Source organism: Lithobates pipiens, unplaced genomic scaffold, assembly GCF_037356315.1.
Source record: "Lithobates pipiens isolate NorthernLeopardFrog02 unplaced genomic scaffold, aLitPip1_a1.2 Scaffold_60, whole genome shotgun sequence".
NCBI lineage: Eukaryota > Metazoa > Chordata > Amphibia > Anura > Ranidae > Lithobates > Lithobates pipiens.
The window spans coordinates 3,459,486-3,484,074 of record NW_027507882.1 but is presented as its reverse complement, the minus strand read 5'-3'; the positions used below and the strand labels follow the sequence as shown (position 1 = coordinate 3,484,074).

The 24,589-nt window shown below is 42.9% G+C and overlaps 1 protein-coding gene across 1 annotated transcript in view; it reads left to right on the top strand.

Annotated features, from left to right (window-relative positions):
- LOC143958282 (rho GTPase-activating protein 20-like) overlaps positions 1-24,589 on the top strand; it is a 161,437-nt gene that overhangs the window by 75,910 nt on the left and 60,938 nt on the right. The window contains exon 2 of the mRNA XM_077467806.1: positions 17,582-17,661. Within this exon, the coding sequence (XP_077323932.1) occupies positions 17,582-17,661 (80 nt within the window). The remainder of the gene's footprint in view (positions 1-17,581; positions 17,662-24,589) is intronic.

Below are 24,589 nucleotides of genomic sequence, written 5' to 3'. Positions count from 1 at the left end.
CTCTCTCTGCGCTCATGCTACTGCCTTCCTCTAGCTGAGTATCATCATCAGAGCCTACAAAACACTGGGCATCCTCCTGGAGCATGTACCCAACACTATGCTCAAAGAGTTCAGGGGACTCCTCAGGAGGACGTGGTGGGTCTAGGGAAGGAGTCACTGATGATGACATTGAGACGAGGGAAGAGGATGCATTGGCAGCTGCTTTGCTAGTACCCTGAGCCTGGGTGAGAGAGGATGAGGAGGATGAAGAGGGCTTGGTCATCCACTCTACCAAGTCTTCGGCATGATGCGGCTCAACACATCCAGCTGCCGAAAATAAGGACAAGCGTGTCCCATGGCCACGTGCTGGTGACGATGCACCGCGTCCACGACCAGCACTGTTGTCTCTAGACACAGAACCTGCTTGCCCCCTTTTATCGGCTCGTGCCTGTCTGCCTCTACTTGTTGGCCTTCCAGACATCATAATGGCCTGAAGGGAGATGGGAAAACCAGCAATTGGGTAGTGTATATTGTGCTGGAGGCACACAACACCCGCTAACTCCTGCAGATGCCTTTATTATAGAACACCAGCAATAAAGGGTAGATACAGGTGTATATTGTGCTGTGCTGGAGGCACACAACACCCATTAACTCCTGCAGATGCCTTTATTATAGAACAACAGGAATTAAAGGGTAGATACCGGTGTATACTGTGCTGTGCTGGAGGCACACAACACCAACTAACTCCTACAGATGGTAGATGGCTCAATTAGAGAAGAGCAATATAGGTAGATACAGGTGTATACTGCGCTCAGGGCACACAGACAACACTCAGAAACTCCTGCAGATGGCTGATAGCTCAATTACAGAAGAGCAATATAGGTAGATACAGGTGTATACTGCGCTCAGGGCACACAGACAACACCCAGAAACTCCTGCAGATGGCTGATAGCTCAATTACAGAAGAGCAATATAGCTATATAGGTAGATACAGGTGTATACTGCGCTCAGGGCACACAGACAACACCCAGAAACTCCTGCAGATGACTGATAGCTCAATTACAGAAGAGCAATATAGCTATATAGGTAGATACGAGTGTATACTGCGCTCAGGGCACACAGACAACATCCAGAAACTCCTGCAGATGGCTGATAGCTCAATTACAGAAGAGCAATAAAGCAAAATAGGTAGATACAGGTGTATACTGCACTCTGGGCACACAGACAACATCCACAAACTCCTGCAGTGGGAAAAACTGACGGATAGCTATTCTAGACCAGCGGTTCCGATTTCTCCCCTCTTAAGAGGGACCTTACTGGTTAAGTAAGTTAGACTTTTTGAAGTCATTAGATATAGGGTAGTGAATGTGAAGGAAAGAGTGGAGTGGGCTGTGAGTGGATTAGATAAGGGTTTGTCAAGGGTGTTAGGATTGAGTGTATGTGACAAGTATTTTTTTTTTTTTTGGGGTGGGAGGAAAACTAGGAATAAGGGGGGTAAGATTGGGGGTATGAAATATTAGTTAAGATTTGTGTTAGAAATTTTTAATAAAATTTTCAGTTTTTTGGGGGTTTTTTTTTTCTTTCTTCTTCCCTCTTCTTCTGACACCTTGCAGGATCCCCCGTAGATTAAGGAATAATTTATCCCCTCCTGGAAGTCTAACATGGAGGGGTTAAAAATTTGCTCTTTCAACGCAAGAGGCCTTAACTCTCTCTCAAAAAGAAATCAAATTTTAAACTTGTTCCATAAACGAAAGGTAGATATAGTCCTTTTCCAGGAAACACACTTTCGTTCAGAGCACATTCCGAAATTAACTAATAAGAATTATGCTAATTGGATTCACTATACATTTCCATATTCTAAGTCAAGAGGAGTATCAATAGCGTTCCATAGAGACACGTTATATCAAATAGTTCAGGAGTATAAAGGGAAAGACGGCAGATCTTTAGTTGTAAAGGTCAAACTATTTGGTATGATGTTTACAATCATTAATCTCTATTTACCAAATTATGAACAAATTGAGACAGGGATAAAAATTTTAAGGAACGCAATGGATAGTGCAGAAGGAACAATAATAATCGGCGGAGATCTGAATTTTATAATGCATACGAAAATAGACACTACTAATACCCACCCTTAGAGGAGAAATAAACAACTAAAAGAATTTAAAGAATTACTAGATGAATATCAACTGATTGATATATGGAGAGTACAACATCAAAAGCAAAAGAACTACACATATTATTCAAATATTCATGATTCTTATCATAGAATAGATTACTTTTTCTTGAATCAATCTGGATTATTGGTGACTCCAATAACAGATATAGGAGGATTTTTATAGTCAGATCATGCACCAATATATCTGGAATTAAAAATAATGGAATATAAAAAAACAAGAGGGATATGAAGTTTGAATGATAACTTACTTAACCACTTACAGACCGGACCATTTTGCTGGTCAAAGACCAGACCACTTTTTGAGATTCGGCACTGTGTCGCTTTAACTGACAATTGCGCGGTCGTGCGATGTGGCTCCCAAACAAAATTGACGTCCTTTTTTTCCCACAAATAGAGCTTTCTTTTGGTGGTATTTGATCACCCCTGCGGTTTTTATTTTTTGCGCTATAAACAAAAATAGAGCGACAATTTTGAAAAAAATGCATTATTTTTTACTTTTTGTTATAATAAATATACCCCAAAAATATATAAAAAAACATTTTTTTCCCTCAGTTTAGGCCGATACGTATTCTTCTACTTATTTTTGGTAAAAAAATTGCAATAAGCGATTATTGATTGGTTTGCGCAAAAGTTATAGCATTTACAAAATAGGGATAGTTTTATAGCATTTTTATTAATAATAATTTTTTTTTTTTTACTAGTAATGGCGGCGATCAGCGATTTTTATTGTGACTGCAACATTGTGGGGGACCCATCGGACATTTTTGACACATTTTTGGGACCATTGTCATTTATACAGTAATCACTGCTATATAAATGCAGTGATTCCTGTGTAAATGACACTGGCAGTGAAGGGGTTAACCAGTGGGTGGCAGTGTAGGGGTTAAGTGTTCCTAGGGGTGTGTTACTAACTGTGGGGGGGTTGGGCTTTCATTTAGTGAACACTGATCTCTGCTCCAATCACATGGAGCAGAGATCAGCGTCACTAGTTGCTAGGCAGAATGGAGAAATGCTGTTTACACGGCATTTCCTCCATTCAGCCGTCTCATGAGACGATCGTGGATATGCCCGCGGCGATCGAGTCTGCGGGTCCCGCGACCGGCGGCGCGCTCCCGATGGCAGGACGGCATTGAAGATTGGACGTACCTGTATGCCAATATGCCTGCCTGTGCCATTCTGTCGACGTACATCGTCGTGCGCTGGTCGGGAACCGGTTAAAGATAAAAAATGCGAGGAGGATATTCAGAGAGCGATAAAGGAATTTCAGTTAATCCATGATAAAGATAATACCTCATCTCCTATGCAATGGGAAACATTAAAATGCCTATTGAGGGGACTGCTCATCAAGCACAGATGTAGGGTAAAAAGGGAAAAAGAACAAAAAAAAGCTCAATTGTTGTTGGAAATTGGGATATTGGAAGGTAAACATAAACAGAGCTTGAAGTTAGATAACATACTTTTAAAAGATAAAAGAATTGAGCTGCAGGCCGTGCTTGATGAGGAGTCCCTTCATATAAGGGATAAAAACAGAACACAATGGTATCATTATGGAAATAAAACGGGGAAACTACTTGCAAGAACATTGAGAGGACAACAATCCACGACATCTATAGTAAAGATTTTAAAAGCAAACGGGGAAATAACATATGATCCAACTGAAATTGTAAAAACATTTCAAAAGTACTATGATAAATTATACAATATAGAATCACAACAGGAAAATAAAGAAGAGGAAAAGGCTGAAAAGATTAGAAAATATGTTAATGAAACAGCTTTACCCAGATTCCCTAGAGAAATAATTGAGGAAATGGAAGAAGAAATTACAACAGAAGAGATTCAACAGGCAATAGCCGAACTGGCCCTGGGGAAGAGCCCAGGACCAGACGGATACACAGCAAGGTTTTATAAACGGTTCCAAGATCTAATCACACCTATACTTAAAAAAACATATAATTCTATAACGAAAATGCAGACTTTCGTACCACAGAGTACGGAAGCCCACATTATACTTATCCCAAAACCAGAAAAAGACCATACATTAACCACATCAATACAGTGCACTTACACCCCTTTCCTGACCAGACCAATTTTCAGCTTTCAGCGCTCTCACAGTTTGAATGACAATTACTCAGTCATCCAACACTGTACCCATATGAAACTTGCGTCCTTTTTTCCACACAAATAGAGCTTTCTTTTAGTGGTATTTAATCACTAGTGGGTTTTTTATTTTTTGTGCTATAAATAAAATAAAACGTAAATTTTGTGAAAAAAATGCCTTTTTCTTTGTTTCTGTCATACATTTTTGCTAATTAGTAATTTTTCTTCATAAATTTTGGCCAAAATTTATACTGTTACCTATCTTTGGTAAAAATAACCCACATTAGTGTATATTATTTGGTCTTTGTGAAAGTTATAGAGTCTACAAACTATGGTGCCAATCGCTGAAAATTGATCACATCTGATCAGGCCTTCAGTACATCAGGTGTACCTCATTTCTTGAGACACTAACAAGTCAGGAAAGTACAAATACCCCCCAAATGACCCCTTTTTACAAAGTAGACATTCCAAGGTATTAAGTAAGTAGCATGGTGAGTTTTTTTAAGTTGTCATTTTTTCCCACAATTCTTTGCAAAATGAAGATTTTTTTTTATTATTATTTTTTTTTACAAAATTGTCATATTATCAGGTTATTTCTCACACACAGCATATGCATACAACAAATTACACCCCAAAATACATTCTGCTACTCTTCCCGAGTACGGCGATACCACATGTGTGAGACTTTTACCCAGCCTGACCACATACAGAGCACCAACATTGATGTAGTACCTTCAGACGTTCTACGAGCAAAAATGACGCATCTCATTTCTCAACCACCTATTACATTTTTGAAGGCCCTGGAGTACCAGGACAATGGAATTGCCCATAAAATTACCCCTTTTTGGAAGGCAAACACCCCAACGTATAATCTGTGAGGCATAATGAGTCTTTTGAACTGTTAATTTTTTTCCAGAAGTTTTTGGAATATGTGGAAAAAAATTAAAACGCATTTTTTTTTTACACAAAATTGTCAATTTATAAGATATTTCTAACACATAGCATGTATATAGCAAAAATGACACCCCAAAATACATTCTGCTACTCTTCCCGAGTATGGCGATACCACATGTGTAGGACTTTTACACAGCCTGGCCACATAGAGAGGCCGAATATTGAAGTAGTACGTTCAGGCATTCTAGGAGCATAAATGACACATCTCATTTCATTCCTACCCATCACACTTTTGAAGGTCCTGGACCACAAAATGACCCCATTTTGGAAAGCAAACACCCCAACGTATATTCTATGAGACATGGGCTGCAAATAGGTACTCGGGTACTCTGATGGGCTGGAGATAGGTACTCTGGTACTCTGATGACATGGTGACAGGTACTCGGTTACTCTGATGGCCTGGTGGCAGGTACTTGGGTACTCTGATGGCCTGGTGACAGGTACTCGGGTATTCTGATGGCCTGGTGACAGGTGCTCGGGTACTCTGATGGCCTGGTGAAAGGTACTCGGGTACTCTGATGGCCTGGTGACAGGTACTCGGGTACTCTGATGGCCTGGTGACAGGTACTCTGATGGCTTGGTGACTGGTATTTGGGTACTCTGAAGGGCGGTGACAGGTACTCATATGGACTGTGACAGGTACTCGGGTACTCAGATGAACTGTTACAGGTACTCAGATGAACTGTGAAAGGTACTCGGGTACTCAGATGAACTGTGATAGGTACTCGGGTACTCAGATGAACTGTGATAGGTACTCGGGTACTCAGATGAACTGTGACAGGTACTCTGGTACTCAGATGGACTGGGACAGGTACTCGGGTACTCAGATGGACTGGGACAGGTACTCTGGTACTCAGATGGACTGGGACAGGTACTCGGGTACTCAGATGGACTGGGACAGGTACTCGGGTACTCAGATGGGCTGGGACAGGTACTCGGGTACTCAGATGGGCTGTGACAGGTACTCGGGTACTCGGATGAACCGTGACAGGTACTCGGGTACTTTGATGGGCTGTGACAGGTACTCGGGTACTTTGATGGGCTGCAACAGGTACTCGGGTACTTTGATGCGCTGTGACAGGTACTTGGGTACTCTGATGGACCGTGACAGATACTCGGGTACCATGATGGACTGTGACAGGTACTCGAGTACCCTGATGGACCGTGACAGGTACTCGGGTACTCTGATGGACCATGACAGGTACTCGGGTACCCTGATGGACCGTGACAGGTACTCGGGTACCCTGATGGACCGTGACAGGTACTCGGGTACTCTGATGTGCCGTGACAGGTACTCGGGTACTCTGATGGACCGTGACGGGTACTCGGGTACTCTGATGGGCGGTGACAGGTACTCGGGTACTCTGATGGGCTGTGACAGGTACTCGGGTACTCTGATGGGCTGACAGGTACTCTGATGGGCTGTGACAGGTACTCAAATACTCTGATGGGCTGTGACAGGTACTCTGATGGACTGTGATTGACAGGTACTATGAGGGATGGTGACAGGTCCTCTTTATTGGGTGGGGGGGTAATCAGTGTGCTTGATGTGTACTGTAGACGGTAACGAGATGTTACCACAATCTCCTCCTCACTCACGATCGGTGTGTGAGGAGGAGAACCCGGTAACATCTCGTTACCGCGGTTTGTTTACATTTTAGTGATCGGCTGTGAAAGGATCACAACCGATCACGTGGGTAAACAGCCGGCCAGTGGCTATTTACCAGCATCGGTGACGAGCAGTGTTCCCGGGGAACACGCCACCACCGACATGCACGTGCAGCGCGCTCACGATCGTGCGCATGCGCCGTGCACAGTTGGAGTGTGACCATCTGTGATGAAGTGATGAAGTCACGGCCGATCACGTGGTAAACAGCCATAACCAATGGCTGTTCACCCCCTTCGGTGGCGAGCGGTATCTCCGTGACACGCCGCCACCGAAGAAACAGGGGTGCGCGCGCACGATCGCGCGCATTCCCTGTTTAAACGGGAGTCCGTCATATGACGGCATCCCGCCACAATAGGTGCGCCGCCTGGCCATCATTGGACGGCCGGTGGTCAGCAACTAGTTAAGTAAAAACGTCTGCCCTATTTCATTAACAAATATAGATATTAGATTATATTCAAAAATTATTTCTAATAGATTAACTCCCATTTTTCCGGAATATATAAAGCTGGACCAAATGGGTTTTACAAAGGGGTGAGAAACTAGGGATAATATAATAAAGACATGTACGTTGTTGGAATATGCCCAGAGGGCCGCCATTCCGGCCTGTCTTTTAACTATAGATGCTGAGAAAGCTTTTGATAGGGTGGGAAACAACAAAGGATTCGCCCTGGGACCCTGGGACTGGTACTTCATTGATATGGGTACTGTTTCCGCCAGTAAACATAAAATATAGTATATGGTTTATTCAAATACAATTGTTTACATGGATAAATAACACCAACGGTTGCCAATTAAAAAAATATATAAACAAGGAGTATTGGTACATAAATGTAGAAGTAGTACATGGTACACGGGCATCATACTACCCGAATAGTTTTGTGAGATCCAGCTCGCTCTTCAGGGGTGGATGTGTGTAACAATGTACCTAGGATGAACAAAAATATATATGTTTGGCAATATAGCACAGTATTGGTTATAAAGGCACAGGGTAGGAGGGGTTGTAGGCCCCCCCATACTTACCACTGAGCTTGGCCATGGCTCCAGGTGTGCGGCCTCGAGACGGCAGCAGCAGATGCCTCCCCAGGGAGCTGAGGGGGCAGAATCAAATGGGACCCCACCCAGGGCCAAACGGAGAGCAGGCATGGCAAAGGTGTAGTGATTATCCCTAGGGTCCTCGTTGGTCGATAAAAAGTATAGGATATAAGTACTATATAAGTCTGAAGTAGTAGAGTAAAATCAATAGATATTGGTATAAAGATATGTATGCATGAATGAAAGGCCTGAGCCAAAGGTTGTAGGGCCATGAAGATGGTTAGATGGTTTGATAGAGTGGGATGGCGGTTCTTAGAGGAGGCATTAATACAGATAGGACTGGGCCCAAAAATGTTAGGTAGGATTATGGCATTATATGCCAACTCAAGAGCCAAGGTAAGAATAAACGGAATACTTTCAGTATATATAAAGGTATCAAATGGGACCTGCCAAGGTTGCCCCCTATACCCTTTACTATATATAATAGTGATGGAACATTTAATTAATGCAATTAGGAAAAATAAGGATATACAAGGGATCAAAATTAAGGATAATGAATATAAATTGGCAGTATATGCAGATGATTTATTATTGTATATAACAAACCCTATTATAACAATTCCTAACATAATAAAAGAATTAGATCGATTCGGGGAATTAAGTAACTTTAAGGTAAACTACGATAAATCAGAAATGATGAATATTACAATAAAAGAAGAAATGCAGTTGCTCTTACAAAAAGATTTTCCGTTTAGATGGCAGAAAGAGGCAATCAAGTACTTGGGAGTCATGATTCCGAAGGATTTGAAGCAGATACAAGAATTAAATCATAACATGATTATACGCAAAATAATAAAACAAATGCAAAAATACGAAAAAATAACATACTCATGGTTAGGTAGAATAAATATAGTAAAAATGGAGATATTGCCAAAGATACTATATGTATTCCAAACGTTACCTATTGTTCCATCTAGGAAGATAATGATAAATCTCAGGAAAGCTATAAGTAGTTTCGTATGGGCAAAAAAAAACTGCAGAATAAAAAGAGAAACACTAACCAGAACAAAAGAAAATGGAGGGTTGGCATTGCCCGATTTTGTAAAATATATGCAAGCAGCATCACTGGTTAGAATTATAAACTGGCAACATGATAAGAAAAATAAACAATGGGTAACGTTGGAAGAGGAAATTATGGGAGTACAGCTTAAATTTTTACCTTGGATAAAACCTGAATTAAGAATAAAAAAAAAGGAATTGCCAATTTTTGTGAGAGCTACTTTAAGAATTTGGGACGCAGTGTTGAAAAAAGGTAAGCTATCCTCCAGGACTGGACCTCTGACCCCACTGATGTCCAATCCAGAATTTAAGCCAGCTTTGGAAGGTGTAAGTTATTTAAAATGGACCAAGATGGAGAATATAAGATTAGTACAGATCCTGGTGGATGGAAATACGCCAAGTTTATTTGATTTGGGATTGGAATTTAAAAAATACTGGTTACAACATTATCAACTAGAAAAATGTATTGAAATAAATAAAAATTCAATAAATAGACCATTAACTAAGTTTGAACAGATAATACTGAAGGAGCAGAACCATAAGAATAAGCTATCTAAAGTATATGAATTGCTGTTACCCACGGGAGACATTAGAGACTTAATAGGAATAAGAAAATGGGAAGAAGAATTAGGAGAGATAATTACAGAGAAAGAATGGAAATTTTTTTTAGGAATAATACATAAAACCTCAATGGCGTTAAAGCATCAAGAAAGAAACTATAAAGTGACACACGGTCGGAGATTTTGCCAACCAAATCCGTTGGATTTTGCCCGTCGGATTTAGTCCGACGGATTGTGTCCGAAACTGTTGCATACACACGGTCGGGCCAAGTTGTCTGATTTCGCGGTTGCCAAGAACGCGGTGATGTAAGCCGTGTACGGCGGGACTAGAAAAAGGAAGTTCAGCACCACGTCCGGCACCCTTTGGGCTCCTTCTGCTGATCTCGTGTTTTAGTAGAAGTTTGGTGAAAGGCGATTCGCGCTTTTCAGATTAGTGATTCAGATCGCTACTGCTCTTCAGTTTGTGCTTGTCTTTGCGTATCTGATAATCAGTGCGTGCAGTCATTAAGTATTTGCTTCTCATTGTGGACTCTATCTTGGTATACTACGCTTTGAAAGGCATTTTTTATTGTCTGCTTGCTTCTGCTATTCTGGTCATCCTTTCAGGCCTTGCTGTTTAGCGTTGCTTTCTGGTGTCCGTTCTGACCAGCCGTCCGTTTTCCAAACATGTTTCGTCTACGTACTCATTGTACAGTTTGTGCTGTGCAGGGGTTCTTACTTTGACTTTGACACAAGCCAAAGGGCTTGTGTCAAAGTCAAAGTAAGAACCCCTGCACAGCACAAACTGTACGATGAGTACGTAGACGAACCTTCAGGACCTCAAGTTCTCTACAGGCATCTCCCCCAAGGCTCTGGGGATCATTATTCCAGAGACCTGTTCTGCCATCATTCAGCTCCTGCTGAAGGACTATATTATGCTAATTTTTAACCTTAAACATCACATTCTATGTATTTCATGATTGCTAATGTCTTGCATTTCTTTCCTCATTCCTTAATTACCATCATTGCAATATGCTCTAATTCATATGCTCTGCCCCTTTGTCCTCATGCGGATTTGCCTCACTAACTTCCCCACCATGCTCTTCTTGGCCCCTAAAACTATAGTCTAGTCACTTGACAATGTCTTTTGGCAGCTCCATAGTATTGCTTTCCCCTAAACACCCCCAAAAATGTCTACAAATGTGATGTGTGTGCTTCAAATCATGCAAAGTGACCTTTTTATTGTTTTTTGGAGTTGTGCCAAACTCATTAGTAACCCCCCTCTCCCCAACTGTTACCTCAGCTGATAGCAATCCTCTATCTGATGACTTGACCCAACCCAATACACACTCTAAATACCTTTTTCATGATCACATTTATGGAACAATTCACCAAAGCATGTAGTGTAAGGGCTTCAATACTTTCAAATGCTAGTTTTATTTTTTTAACACATTAATTTTCTTGCTATGTAATAGCAGAATGTCAAAATGTCCTTCCATTTTGTTATTATGACACTTCTTACCTGTCCGGTGGGCTGCCAATAGTGTAACTAAGGAGGGGCTTCACAAAGTATCACACATTATTTAGGCATTCAGCTCTCAATCAAGTGTAGAGGGTTACCTCTCCTAAACATCCCCCCTCATTTTTTATTAAGGGCCCATCAGATGGGGGGGGGGGGTTAGGACTCTCATAAGGGGACCTTATACTTTAGGCTTTAAATACTCATTTTAAAAAAGGTTATACTAATTTTGTCCAAAAATGTGGGTGTCTAATCTGCATGCAATGTTGATTTGTAAAATTACTATTTTTTTTTCTTGTGTCACTACACAGTGTCCTTCAACGCCACAGGAATGGCAGACTGTGGCCTCCCTCTTTGCCATTTTTCGTCAAGTTGTGCCTTTTTCAGCAACAGTGCAAACCCAAGTTCAGAGTGAGATGAGGGGACAGTCTCTTCTTCAGTTAATCTTATTATGTTGTGGGTCTGCTACACACACACACACCTTCTTTTTGTTAACTAATGTGTAGTGCATTACTGATCTAAATCATGCTCATTTTCAGCACCCTGGCAGGAAAATGGCATGATTGTCCAAATTTACCCCTCACTGTGGGTGCTTTTTACTAAAGGCACATCCACTATGCACTATAAGTGCACTGCAAAAGTACACCTGAAACTGCACTTGGAGTGCAATGTGGAGTTGCCTTTAGTAAATCACACTCCTTCTCAGCGCAAACTCAAATTTCACTACAAATAAATTTTAAGCCCAATGAAAAAGGAAGCCACACATTGTTGAGAATTAAACTTTTTAATACAAGCACATTCATATGTGCGTTTAGTAAAGGTTTTTACAACAAACCAAGATACTGTATGTTGGGTATCCAAAACCCAGTTTAATCATATTTATTTTTTACTTGTTTTTTTGTGTAAACAGGCATGTCTCAAACCTTAAAATACAGAACACAGGAACTTACAAAGTTCAACTTGGAAAAGTAAAGACAATATCAGACATGAGTATGTACAAACTGGGCTGATATTGCCTTCATCACATGGGGTGTCACCCCTGAAAAATACAAATTTGGAAGATACACACGTGAAAACGAAAAAACTAGATAGGGTTTTATTTTTGTTTTTTTGTTTTTTAAAAGGTGTATTTTGCATAATTCCAAATTTGGAAGATGCACAGAGTGTGTAAACATGTGCTATCTCCCATCATGGGGGATCAATGTACATGCTTTGGGGCTGCAACCACTTCATCGCAGACACTTTCCACAAAACATGTACATTGATCCCCCATGATGTGAGATAGCGCATGTTTACACACTCTGTGCATCTTCCAAATTTGGAATTATGCAAAATACACATTTTTAAAAAATAAAAATAAAAAAATAAAACCCTATCTAGTTTTTTCGTTTTCACACTCTCCCCAAAACATCAATGATGTACTTCATTTTATTTTTAACATCATTGATGTTTTGTTGTACAATTTCCAAATCTCTATTGCACCCCATTATCTCCCCGATCAAGATCTGGGCACTTTTACTGGTAAAACGGGAATCTTCCTCCACATCACCTAGAAAAAAAACAAACAAACACACCATGTAATCCAAATATGGTGATATACATTGATGAGCTTACCGGAAGCTGTGTTCTCCGACATTCACCTGTTGTGGTGACAATTTGGCCAACCTCCACAATCTCTCCTTCTTCCTCCTCCTCCTGCTCCTGCTCCTGCTCCTCTGTTTCTTCTTTTGGAAGTTGCCCTTCTTTGGGAGGGGTGTGGTCCCTGGTGTCCTCATGGTCCCTGGTGTCCTCATACTTGCCGAGTCTTCTCTCCCCTATGAGAATGTAAACAAAGATTAATTAGCACACAGAGGGCATAAATAGGAATATGAAGCATTGCTTGGAAGTGTTGTACAATTGTTTTTTTGGGCCGAGTTACAAGGTGAGAACATTATTGGGGCCACTTTGTTAAGCTGGAATACTTCCCTGCAGAACGATGTTTCATACGAACGAATTAAACCATGACCTTGAAAGTGGCCATTTTAAAATGCACAACATGAAATCAAAGCACATGGAGCATGTATGCAAGCAAGAATAATGATATGAACACACGACAACTACTTACTTTTTTTAAGAACACACTTGATCCTTAGGTACTGCTCGTGCTCCCTCAGTTTCAGGTCTGACTAGCGTTTTCTCAGTTGATCCTTGGATCGGCGTACCCCAAAATTCTTCAGAAAACTCTTCACAACTTTATTCATGATCTTGGCCTTTCTGATATTTGGGTTTGGGTAAGGTCCATACTTCCCATCATAGTCGGTCCTGTTCAATATGTCGACCATCTCCAACATCTCTCCAAAAGACATATTTGAGGCCTTAAATCTTGTCTTCCTGGATCGGGACGTTTCAGGCTCCGGGCTTTCCTCACCCTCCTCCTCGTTAGTGGAACTATTATTGCACACTTGCGTTCTCTTCGCCATGTGCTCTCCCCACTGCGCGGGAAGCGAAGGGGCGGGGAATAGTCTGGAAAGAACGTCAGGGGCGGGCGGAGTTTCACGCATTCGCACTGTATATAAAACGCCACACATGTGTATCGTCCATACGATCTGGGAGGAGAGTGTGAGTCACAGACGTGGCGAACGTCGAAATGAAGGTAACATTTTTAACTTTGTGCTTCACTAGACTAGACTGCTTGTATCTAGGCCGCTGTTGGGACAAGATTATGAGGGATTTTAATTGCATTATTAGTATTTGAGGGTTTGTCTTGTGTTGTGTCTTGCAGACAAAATGGACCCATTCAACAATCCCAACTTTATGGGGCTATTCCTCGAGCTCTACATGGAGATGCCCTGCCTGTGGCAGTTCCACAACAAATTTTATTATGACAGATCAAAGAGGAACGCAGCACTGGAGAAACTGCTTGCTTTGGTGCAGATCAGGGTCCCCACGGCAGACATGACATATCTGAATTGCAAAAATGTGGCCATGAAGCTTACATATTTCAGGGAGAGAAAGAAGCAACTGGAGTCTTTGAGAGCAGGAGATCCAGATGCTGTTTATTACCCCAGGATGGTGCACTTTGACAGGCTGCATTTTCTGGTAGACCAGGGGGTACCCAGGCCACCACTCAGGCCACCACTCTCCAGGCTTTCTCCAAGGCATCCTTCACCCCCAGCTGAGGCTTCTGATGTCCAACCTGGGCCTTCCAGGCAGCACCATGTGGTGGGGCCCAGCTTGAGACAGGTTTTGCATTGTTGAACATATTTCTTGTGTTACATTTAATGATGTTAACTAGATGTTCTTATTGATCAGTAAGTTGTGATTTCTCAAAGTGGTTTACATCTCAATAGACAGTAGTGACCAAAAATGATTGGGACGGGAAAGAAAAATTCTGGTATCAGAATGATAGTCTGTTCTATTTGGTAACAGTCAAATAGCAGAAGCCAGGAGCACAAAATGTTGTGATTGATGATCAAAAAACTAAAACTATGTCCCCTTTTCATACACAGGAAGACCTCAGTCGGGGGGAGGCTGTGGCAAGTGGCAGCCAGGAGGTCCAACAACGCCCTCCTTCTCCTCCTGCCCCAGCTACAGGAGCCCAGCCACAGCCTGGAATGATGCCTGGTGGGAAGTCACAAAGGAAGACCAGAGAGTGATGGCCTGGGATGAGTCTGGTGTGCCAGAAGATGCAGCCTCTTCAAGATCACCATCCTGGGGACAGAAATGTCATCTGAATTTCCTGCTCTCTAGGACTTCAGGAGCAGACTTCTCTCCCTGAGATATGTACTTCTCAGGCCACCAATTTTTTTGTATATGTCATTTAGTCATATCTGCCCTGGGGGCCAAAAGCTGCACCAAAGTTTCTCCAGTGCTGCGTTCCTATTTTTATTTTCGAGCAAAAAAAATAAATTTTATTTTTGTTTGATGAAATACTTGTGTAATGTGTTTTCCTTCAAAAAGTAGAGTTTATTTGTGAGCAGGCAGGTACATTTCCAAAATACAAAGTGAACTAAATAACAAGGGGTACCAACACTAAACAACCTCCTGTAGATTAAAAAAGCAAAAGAAAATCTAAAAAATACAATAATGTTGTTGTTGTAAGTTTACACCCAAAAATAAAAAGTAAAAAAAAAGGAGAAATGAGCAGTGTCTTTAAAGGAGATTTTTAGGGAATCCCCCCCCCCAAAAACATCCAAAAAATAAAAAAATAAAAAAAACATTGTGTAGATGTGACTTAAACTAAAATTGTATTGCTGAAATGGTTAAAAAAGAGTAATGAAATCCGTTCGGGAGAAGTGTGTGTGACTATGAGCATCAAAAGAAGTTGGTTCTTGCAGCATTGTAAAGAACAAGAGAATGCGCTTGATGAATGATTTTTTAACATTGCAGCGTGACGAATGTGCTATATCGCTTAGGAGCAGTAGTTTTACCTGAACGAGCGCTTCCGTGTCGGAATTTGAATGTGAGCATGCGTGGCACTTGGCCCGATGAAAATGCTCTACACATGATCGGATTAGGTCCGTCCGGCCCAGTTGGTCGGAAATCTTTCCAACATGTTGGAAAATTGGGTCGGACGGAATCAGTCCAATGCATACCACACACAGTCGGATTATCTGCCGACACGGTCCGATAAGACTCATTCCGACAGATTCTCCGACCGTGTGTACAAGGGCTAAGATGGTATTGGAGTCCAGTGGCATTAAAAATAGTTAATAAAGGAAATACAGAGAAATGCTGGAGGTGCGGGATAGAAAAAGGAACATTGGAACATATTTGGTATGGCTGTAAGAAAGTGAGAAACTTTTGGATAAAAGTTTTTGAGATAGGAAAAGAATTAATTCCAGATGTAAAGGTAGCATTATTTTCCCTTACGACAGATACATTGGATAGTATGAAAAATGGGATAATTCAACATATGACAACAGCAGCTAGAACAATAATAGCACGTAAATGGAAAGAAACAACTAGTCCAACAATGTCAGAATGGATATGCGAAATTAATGAAATGTGTTTCATGGAAAAACAAATAAGAGAAGAAGGCTATGTAAAAAGCCAGATACCAGCGGTGTGGAAAAAATGGGAAGAGTTTCGGTCCTCAAACGGAATGGTAGAATATCTATAATTTAAAGAAAGGGGGAGGGAGGAGGAGGGAGAGGATGGGGGAAAGAAAGGAGAAAGGAGAAAAAAGAGAAATAATGATAGGAGGGGGGTGGAGAGATAGGAGAGGAAGAGGAAAGCCGAAAAGAAGGGGAACATTTTTATTTTTTTTTGTTAGGTGATAACAAATGAGGAGTATAATGTTTGTGTTTTATGTATGATGTTGTAAATGGACTTGTATGTTTTATGATTATTATAAAAATAATAAAGAGAAGATTTGAAACACAAACTCCTGCAGATGGCTGATCGCTCAATTACAGAAGAACAATAACGCAAAATAGGTAGATACAGGTGTATACTGCGCTGAAGGTACACAGACAACACCCACTAACTCCTGCAGACGCCGGAACACTACACAAGGCCACCGCGCTGGCGGCCTTATATAGTGGGAGGCGTGTACTACACAGCCTGAGCTATGATTGGCATCCTGCCTGTGGCCAATCATGGCTCTCCTCGCTGCCGGCGCTGTGATTGGCCAAGCATGCGGGGTCACAGTGCATGCTTGGCCAATCATGAGCCAGCAATGCACTGCGATGGCGCAGTGCATTGTGGGCCATGAGCTCCACACGAATTTGGCGTGAACAGCCCATAACGTTTGGTATTCTGCGAACAGCCGATGTTCGAGTCGAACATATGTTCGACTCGAACACCAAGCTCATCCCTACTCTGCAGCTTACACATGTATTTGCAAATGTGTGCTAACTAAACCCCTGTTTTTAACGCAAACTGTTAGACAGGATAATTTGGTTGGTAGCAGATTGGCTGGTGGGTTGAGCTGGGAATTCTCTTCGGTTTTGTTTTGCTATTTCTCTGACTAACACCAACAGTGAGGTACTATTCCTCCCACTGACGACAACGATGGGGCATTATTCTATCCACTAACTATCCAATATTCCTTCCACTGAAACCAACGATGGGTACTATTCCACTCACTGACACCATTGATGGGGCACTATTATTCCCACCAATGTTAATAATGAGGCATTGTTCCTCCCACTGACACCATCATTATGAGGCACTATTTCTTCCACGGACACCAATGATTGGGCACTATTCCTCCCACGGAAACCAATGATGGGGCACTACATCTACTGACCACAGGTGCTAAGAAATGTTTTTAACTCCCATTGACCACCAAGCCTAAGATGTTGCCTACACCCACTGGCCAATCCAGGCCCCCTAAAGTCTGAAGACCAGTAAACTGGCTCTTTGTTTAGAAAATTTGGAGACCCCTGCTCTAGATACTAAACTGATTTTAGCCATTATAAGAACAAACATTTCTTATTTTGAAGTTTCTGCCAATGAGCCCAAAAAATATGCTGTTAAATGTTTAGAAATCAGTGTTTTCTGTTTTATTCAGTAAATAGTTTCATTGTTCTAACACTATTTCCATCATTGCTTTTTTTTTTTTTTTGCAGAAAATGAAAGCCTCGGTGCAAAGAAGACGTTCTGCGTCCACCATCGGCAGGGCCCTGAGCAAGAACAAGGAACATTCCAGGTAAACGAGTTAGAGAAGCTATCCACATTTTTGTGCTACTTCCTTCCTCCAAAACACTGCTCTTCCATAGAAACAGTACAGTAAGTGAGCGTTTTCACCATAGGACAGAAAGTGTGTTACTTACTGGCAGGATCACCAAATGAAAGAACAGAAAAAAAACCTGCAAAAGAAGACTATTGAAGCCATCAGAGCTAAGGACTAGTACAGTGCCATCTATTACATTGTATGTTCTTGAGTATAGATACATATTAAACCAGCGGTCCCCAACCTTATTGGCACCGGGGACCGGCTCTGCGTTTTTTCACTGGGAATTTGTCGGGCAATGGCTGGTGTTGGCACTTCAATCATCACGGCACCTTTGTGGATATGGTGTCAGGATGATTGAAGCGCATTATTTCCATTATGATATTGTAATATAAAATGAAATAGTGCAACTCACCATAATGCATAATCAGTGGGAGCCCTGAGTGTGTCACTTTCCACCATTGCCTGCCACCAGATGCAGCTTGTCGCTTGCCATGTTACTTGCTACCAGATGTCATTTGTCACTTGCCACGTTCCCTGCCACCAGATGCAGCTTGTCACTTGCCATGTTACTTGCCACCAGATGTAGTTTGTCACTTGCCAAGTCCCCTGCCACCAGATGCAGCTTGTCACTTGCCATGTTACTTGCCACCAGATGTAGTTTGTCACTTGCCACGTCCCCTGCCACCAGATGCGGATTGTCACTTGCCACCTCGCCTGCCACAAAATGTGGATTGTTACTTGCCACTTCACCTGCCACCAGAATGCAGATTGTCACTTGCCAGTGGATTTGTCCCAGAGTGATGGTGGGCAGTGAGAGATTATGTAATCTATCTGCTGCCCGTGGCTGCACAGTGAGGGTGGAACTGCTGTGATGCAGGGTAGGTGGTGCGAGATGATGTCATCTCTCTGCTCGCTCGCCGGCCCGCTCAATGGTCCTCTCACTGGCCTGCCAGCCTGCTCACCCGCCGGCCCACTCACTGGCCTGCCAGCCAGCTCGCGGCACTCACGGCCTGACTGCAGAGAGGCCACGGCCTGGTGTTTGGGGACCCCTGTACAAAAAGCAATAGAGCAATTCTGTGTTCCCCAATGTACTGCAGTGCATCCAAGTACAGGGTTTCTGTGGACGCTTTGCAGCAATAGATTGTTTGAAGCTATTGGTTATCCTTTGGTGTATAGCAGTGCCTAGACTTTAAATTTAAAGTGTAAGTTCATTTTAATCAAGAAAAAAACAATCCGGTCCCATATGGACATAGCATCATAGTGTGCTAAACCTACCTACTAGCCAGGGATCCCTTTCAGTTCAAAGAATATAAGCCGAAAGCCTTCCTGAAGTCTTCTACAGCTTGTGATGGCTCCATCTTTAGTTATTATAGGGACAGAGCAGCTGTTGGAACCAGCCCCCCCTAGTGCTATAGGAGGGAGTGCCATCCTATTTTTTCAAGTGTTTCCTCTCTCCTGTCACCTATGATGTGCTCAGCGGCTGAGAGCAATACAATATAATAATAATAATGATGATAATAATAACAAAATATAGAACAGGGGTCTCCAAACTACGGCCTGTGGGCCAGATCTGGTCTGCTACAAGTTTTTATCTGGCCCGCAGCCACAGTCAGTGGCAAATCCCCATGCTCCGATCCTCAGTGGATATATTGAGGATATGGATCAGTTGGTCTCCACGTCCCCCACAGTCTCCAGCACACCCCAATGTAAGGGGGTGGAGTTTGATGGGGATCCTGATGTAAGGGGGGACTCTGTTGGACAACCCTGATATAAGGGGGACCCTGATGAAAACACTGGAGTGGGGGGGGGGGGCTTCCTATGGGGACACTTATGTAAAGTGGGACACTGATGGGGACCCTGATGTAAGGAGTTTTCTTCTGGGGACCCAGATGTAAAGAGGACCCTGATGAAAACATTGGTGTAAGGAGGGGGGGGCGCTGATGGGGATCCTGATGTAAAGGGGGACTCTGTTGAAGACACTGATGTAAGGGAAGGACTCTGATGGGGACCCTGATGTAAAGGGGGACTCTGATGGGGACCTGAATATTAGGGGGATTCTAATGGGGCCCAGATATAAAGGGAAATCTGATGAGGACCCTGATGCAACAGGGACTCTGAGGGGGACCATGGTGTAAGGGAGACTGCGATTGTAACCCTGATATAAGGGGTTCCCTGTGAGGGACCCTGATGAAAACATTGGTGTAACGGGGGACTCTAATGGAGGACCCTGATGTAAGATGGGATTCTGATCGAGACCCTGACGTAAGGGGGACTCTGATGAAACCACTGGAGTAAGGGGATTCTTATGGGGATCCTGATGTAAGGGGGACTCTGAGGGGGACCCTGATGTAACAGACACTCTGAGGGGGGCCCTGATGTAAGGGGAGACTCTGTTGAAAACACTGGTGTAAGAGAGGGACTCTGATGGGGCACCTGATGTAAAGGGGGACTCTGGTGGGGGCCTGAATATTAGGGGAGATTCTAATGGGGACCCTGATGAAAACACTGGTGTATGGGGGGGGGGGGGTTCTGTTGGGGACCATGATGTAAGGTGGCACTCTGATTGGGACCCTGATGTAAGGGGGACTCTGTTGAAAACACTGGTGTAAGGGAGGGACTTTGATGGGGCACCTGATGTAAAGGGGGACTTTGATGGGGAACTGAATATTAGGGGGGATTCTAATGGGGACCCTGATGTAAAAGACATTCTGATGGGGACCCTGATATAATGGGGACTCCTAGGGGGACCCTGATGTAAGGGGTCCCCTGTTGGGGACCATGATGAAAACACTGGTGTAACAGGGGAACTCTAATGGGGGACCCTGATGTAAGGGGGGACTCTGATGAAACCACTGGAGTAAGGGGGGATTCTTACGGGGACCCTGATGTAAAGTGGGACACTGATGGGGACTCTGATGTAACCAGGACTCTGAGGGGGACCCTGATGAAAGGGGTTTTCTGTTGGGGACCCTGATGAAAACATTGGTTAAGGGGGGGGCGACTCTGATGGGGACTCTGATGTAAAGGGGGCTTTGACGGGGACCTAAATATTAGGGGGATCCTAATGGGGACCCTGATGTAAAGGGAACTCTGAGAGGGACCCTGATGTCAGGGAGACTCTGATATAAGGGTTTCCCTGTTAGGGAATCTGGGTGTAAAGGGGACTCTGGTGTAAGGGGGGGGGACTCTGATGGTGGCACTGATGTAAGGTGGAACTCTGATGGCGACCCTAATATAAGGGGGATCCTAATAGGGGCCGCAATGTAAAGGCGACTCTGATGGGGGACCCTAAAGTAACGGGGACTCTGACAGGGGCCCTGATGTTAAGGGGATTCTGATGGGGACCCTATAATAACGGGTATCCTAGTGGAGAACCTGGCTGTAAAGGGGACTTTGATGAGGACCCTGATGTAAGGGGGACTCTGATGGGGACACTGAAGTTTTTCTCTCTTGTTCCGAAGCATATTATACAGATTATGAAAAAAAATACTGTACAAGTATTAATTCATTTAAATTGTATGAATTTTTAAAACTGTGAGTATTTGTAAAATTTACAATGTCGCCCTTACACTGACAACTTTTGGGAGCCCGATGATAGAATATATTAAAATATAATTTAATGTCCCTTTTAGCACACATTATATGTGGCAGTAAATACGGGCTTTAATCAATACACCTTCATTTCCCTCCCATGTGACATTGTTGCATACATAAGTTGACTCTACAGGCTTGGAATCTCGCTGATCTCTCGGCCTAAAGAAAAATAATTTTCCTTCCTTAACAATAACAGACGAGAGACAAGAGCAGCCAAACGCTTCTTCTTTCTGTTTATCTGTCTGCGTTTTTGTATAAATGATTCCTCTGCGTGTTTATTTCTCACTAAGAGTTTCTTTAACCAGCCGGTCATAAGGAACGAGATTTTCATATCACGTTTCAGTAGAACGATCGCTCATCCATCCTGAGAGCCCTTCCCAAGTTTTCAGTGACTTTCAAACATTTGCATATCTTGTCTAATCCGTGTAATGTTCTAATGTTCTAATTGTCATTGGTGCTTAACCCTTTCACCGCCAGAGCTGTTTTTTGTGATCTTTACACACATGTTAAAAAATCATTTTAGGCCTGAAGATTGCATAAAACCAGTAAGCATGACCAAAAACAACCCCACACCATAATCCCCTCCCCTCCACCAAATGATTTGGACCAGTGCACAAAGCAAGGACCATAAAGACATGGATGAACAGGTTTGGGGTGGAGGAACTTGACTGACCTCAACCGGATGAATTAGAACGGAGACTACGAGCCAGGCATTCTTGTCCAACATCAGTGGCTGACCTTACAAATGCACTTCTGGAAAAATGGTCAAGCATTCCATAGACACACTCCTAAACCCAGAAGACTTGAAGCTGTTATAGCTGCAAAGGGTTGGTGAACTCAATATTGAACCCTACGGACTAAGACTGGGATGTCATTACATTTCATGTGCGTGTAAAGGCAGGTGTCCCAATACTTTTGGCAATACAGTATATGTATGTGCATGTACATAGGGGAAGAGCGGGCTCATCATTGTATTCTGGGTGGGGTGCTTGGGTGTACCTTTTGATTTTTAACCTTTTTTTCACCTACAGTAAATGTATTTTTCACATAGGGTACCAATGAGATAACATGTTTTACTGTGATAGGTTCTATTCTCCTAATTGAGACATAAGGAGACTATTAAACCCCAGTAGTTCCTCTACTGCACTCTACTGATAGCACTCTACTGATGTCTACAGATAGCGCTCCATTAGCTTCTTTCCACGCCACAGTGGCTGGGAAAAGTGACAGCAGAAAATAACGTGAAGAAATTGTCACTGTTTTTGGACTAGGTAGGGGAGATCAGGGAATAGACATTTGCTGGTAACCCACCCCTCTATCCAGCAACACATGGGTCCCGAGCCATAGGTGGCATATTGTATTCTGCATTGGTGGTCATGGCAGTGTGCATTAAACCTTCACCTCCTGCATTAGTGGTCAAGGCATTAGTGGTCATGGTGGTGACCATTGGTGGTCATGGTGGTAGGATAACTACACCTCAGTGCTGAGTGCTGGAACACAGAGAACGTTCCAGTGTCCAGAACCCCAACGCAGCTCTGCTGCCTAACTGGTGCCCAATCATTTTCAGGTTACTCGTACAGGGCCAATGAGCTTTGTGTTGATTACCAGATCTCCACATGGCTCTAGTCCAGTGATGGAGAACAGTGCCCCCCCCCAGATGTTTTGGAACTACATTTCCCATGATGCTCCAGTAGCACTGACCCCCGAAGGAGCTTCTGATTTGAATTGGGCCTGCACTCTACTGAGAACCCCCCCTTCGGAATGACTGTGTCCCCTTGACACAGCTATGGTGCAATAATAATACAGTACAGTGTAAACAGTATAATGTACCTGTGTCTATCCCTCAGGATCCCCTGGTTCCACCTGGTGGGGAAAGACAGTAAACCACACACTGGTACTCTTAAACAGGAATACTTTTACTGAAAATATTGCAAATGGGTGGTTACAGAGTTTAAACTGTCGTTCCAACGTAGAACGTCAGCACAACATAAGTCAACAGGCAAATACAATAAATAACATGCAAATATGTTACTATCTAGACCTGGGAGCTCCCCTTATTTAAAGTCTACGTGAGGCCTCACTTAATGTATTTCTTCTTTTATCTTGTTTCTTCGCTAGCTTAAATAGCTCCTCAAATAATTGTAATCCAAAGGGGTAAGTAGAGAAAGTTAACTTAGAACACTCCAGGTATAACTCCATAAACTTGTAATCACACTTAGGTACTAAAGTGAAACGGGCCTATTAAGTGTCAGTTGCTAAATTATGTGGAACAACAGGTCCCAGGAAGGCCTATTAGTAAGTCTAAGTATGTGTAATAGATTAAACAGGGAGCCACAACCCGCTCACCAATCGGATCAGAGTTCTGAGTGATGGCTTGAGTCCTACAACTGCAGCTTGCTTCCGCTGGCTAGGCCAAATGCTCCGTGTCACTCCACCAACTGGATCTGGCTCTCTGCTGCTCCAAAAAGCATCTCCGATCCCCGTCAGTCTGATCACCATCTCTCGGCTCCGTCAAGTCACCCAGCAAACAGTCCGGTTTGCACTCCGCGGTGACTATCTACCGATGCGTCCGAGAACCTTACACACAGTTCCGCACAGGCAGGCAATGTGGATCCAAGAGACCAAATATGACCACTGCAGTCCCTTTTATACCCTACCCAGCATGCACTGCATATCAAAGTGTTCATGGGTAGGTCACACGGACTCCTGGGTAGATTATTATTATTATTATACAGGATTTATATAGCACAGACAGTTTACGCAGCGCTTTACAACATTAGGGTAGACATTACAATACAATACAGGGGCAATCAGAGGGCCCTTCGCGTTAGAGCTTAAAATCTAGGAGGGAGGGTAGATGAGGTCAAATGACCAAAGTAAACACAGTCACTTCCTGTTATCTTTCCAACACCATAGAAAAGGAAAATAGCTAAAGTCCATTTCCAGTTTTGGTCACTAGATGGCATCCAATGCTAGTGAATAACAGTGTCCATAGATTAACATAGTACTTCACGTTAATTGAATTAATACACAATTATATACCCGCTACACTCCACTAAACTGCAGAGTGCATGAGAATCATGGGAAATCTAGTTCAAAAACAACTGGGGTGCCAAGGTTCGCCATCACTGCTCTAGTCTTTCTCAAACTGTTAAAATATAGTTGCTTAGATAGGTTGCTTAACTGATAGCAATGAATAATTAAATTTTACTATTTAGACAGGGCTTTTTTTTTTCAGAGAATATGTGCAGGTACTCCCCTCTTCCAAGTCACCCCTTGTCTCCACCGCCTACCCACCTCCAAGCAC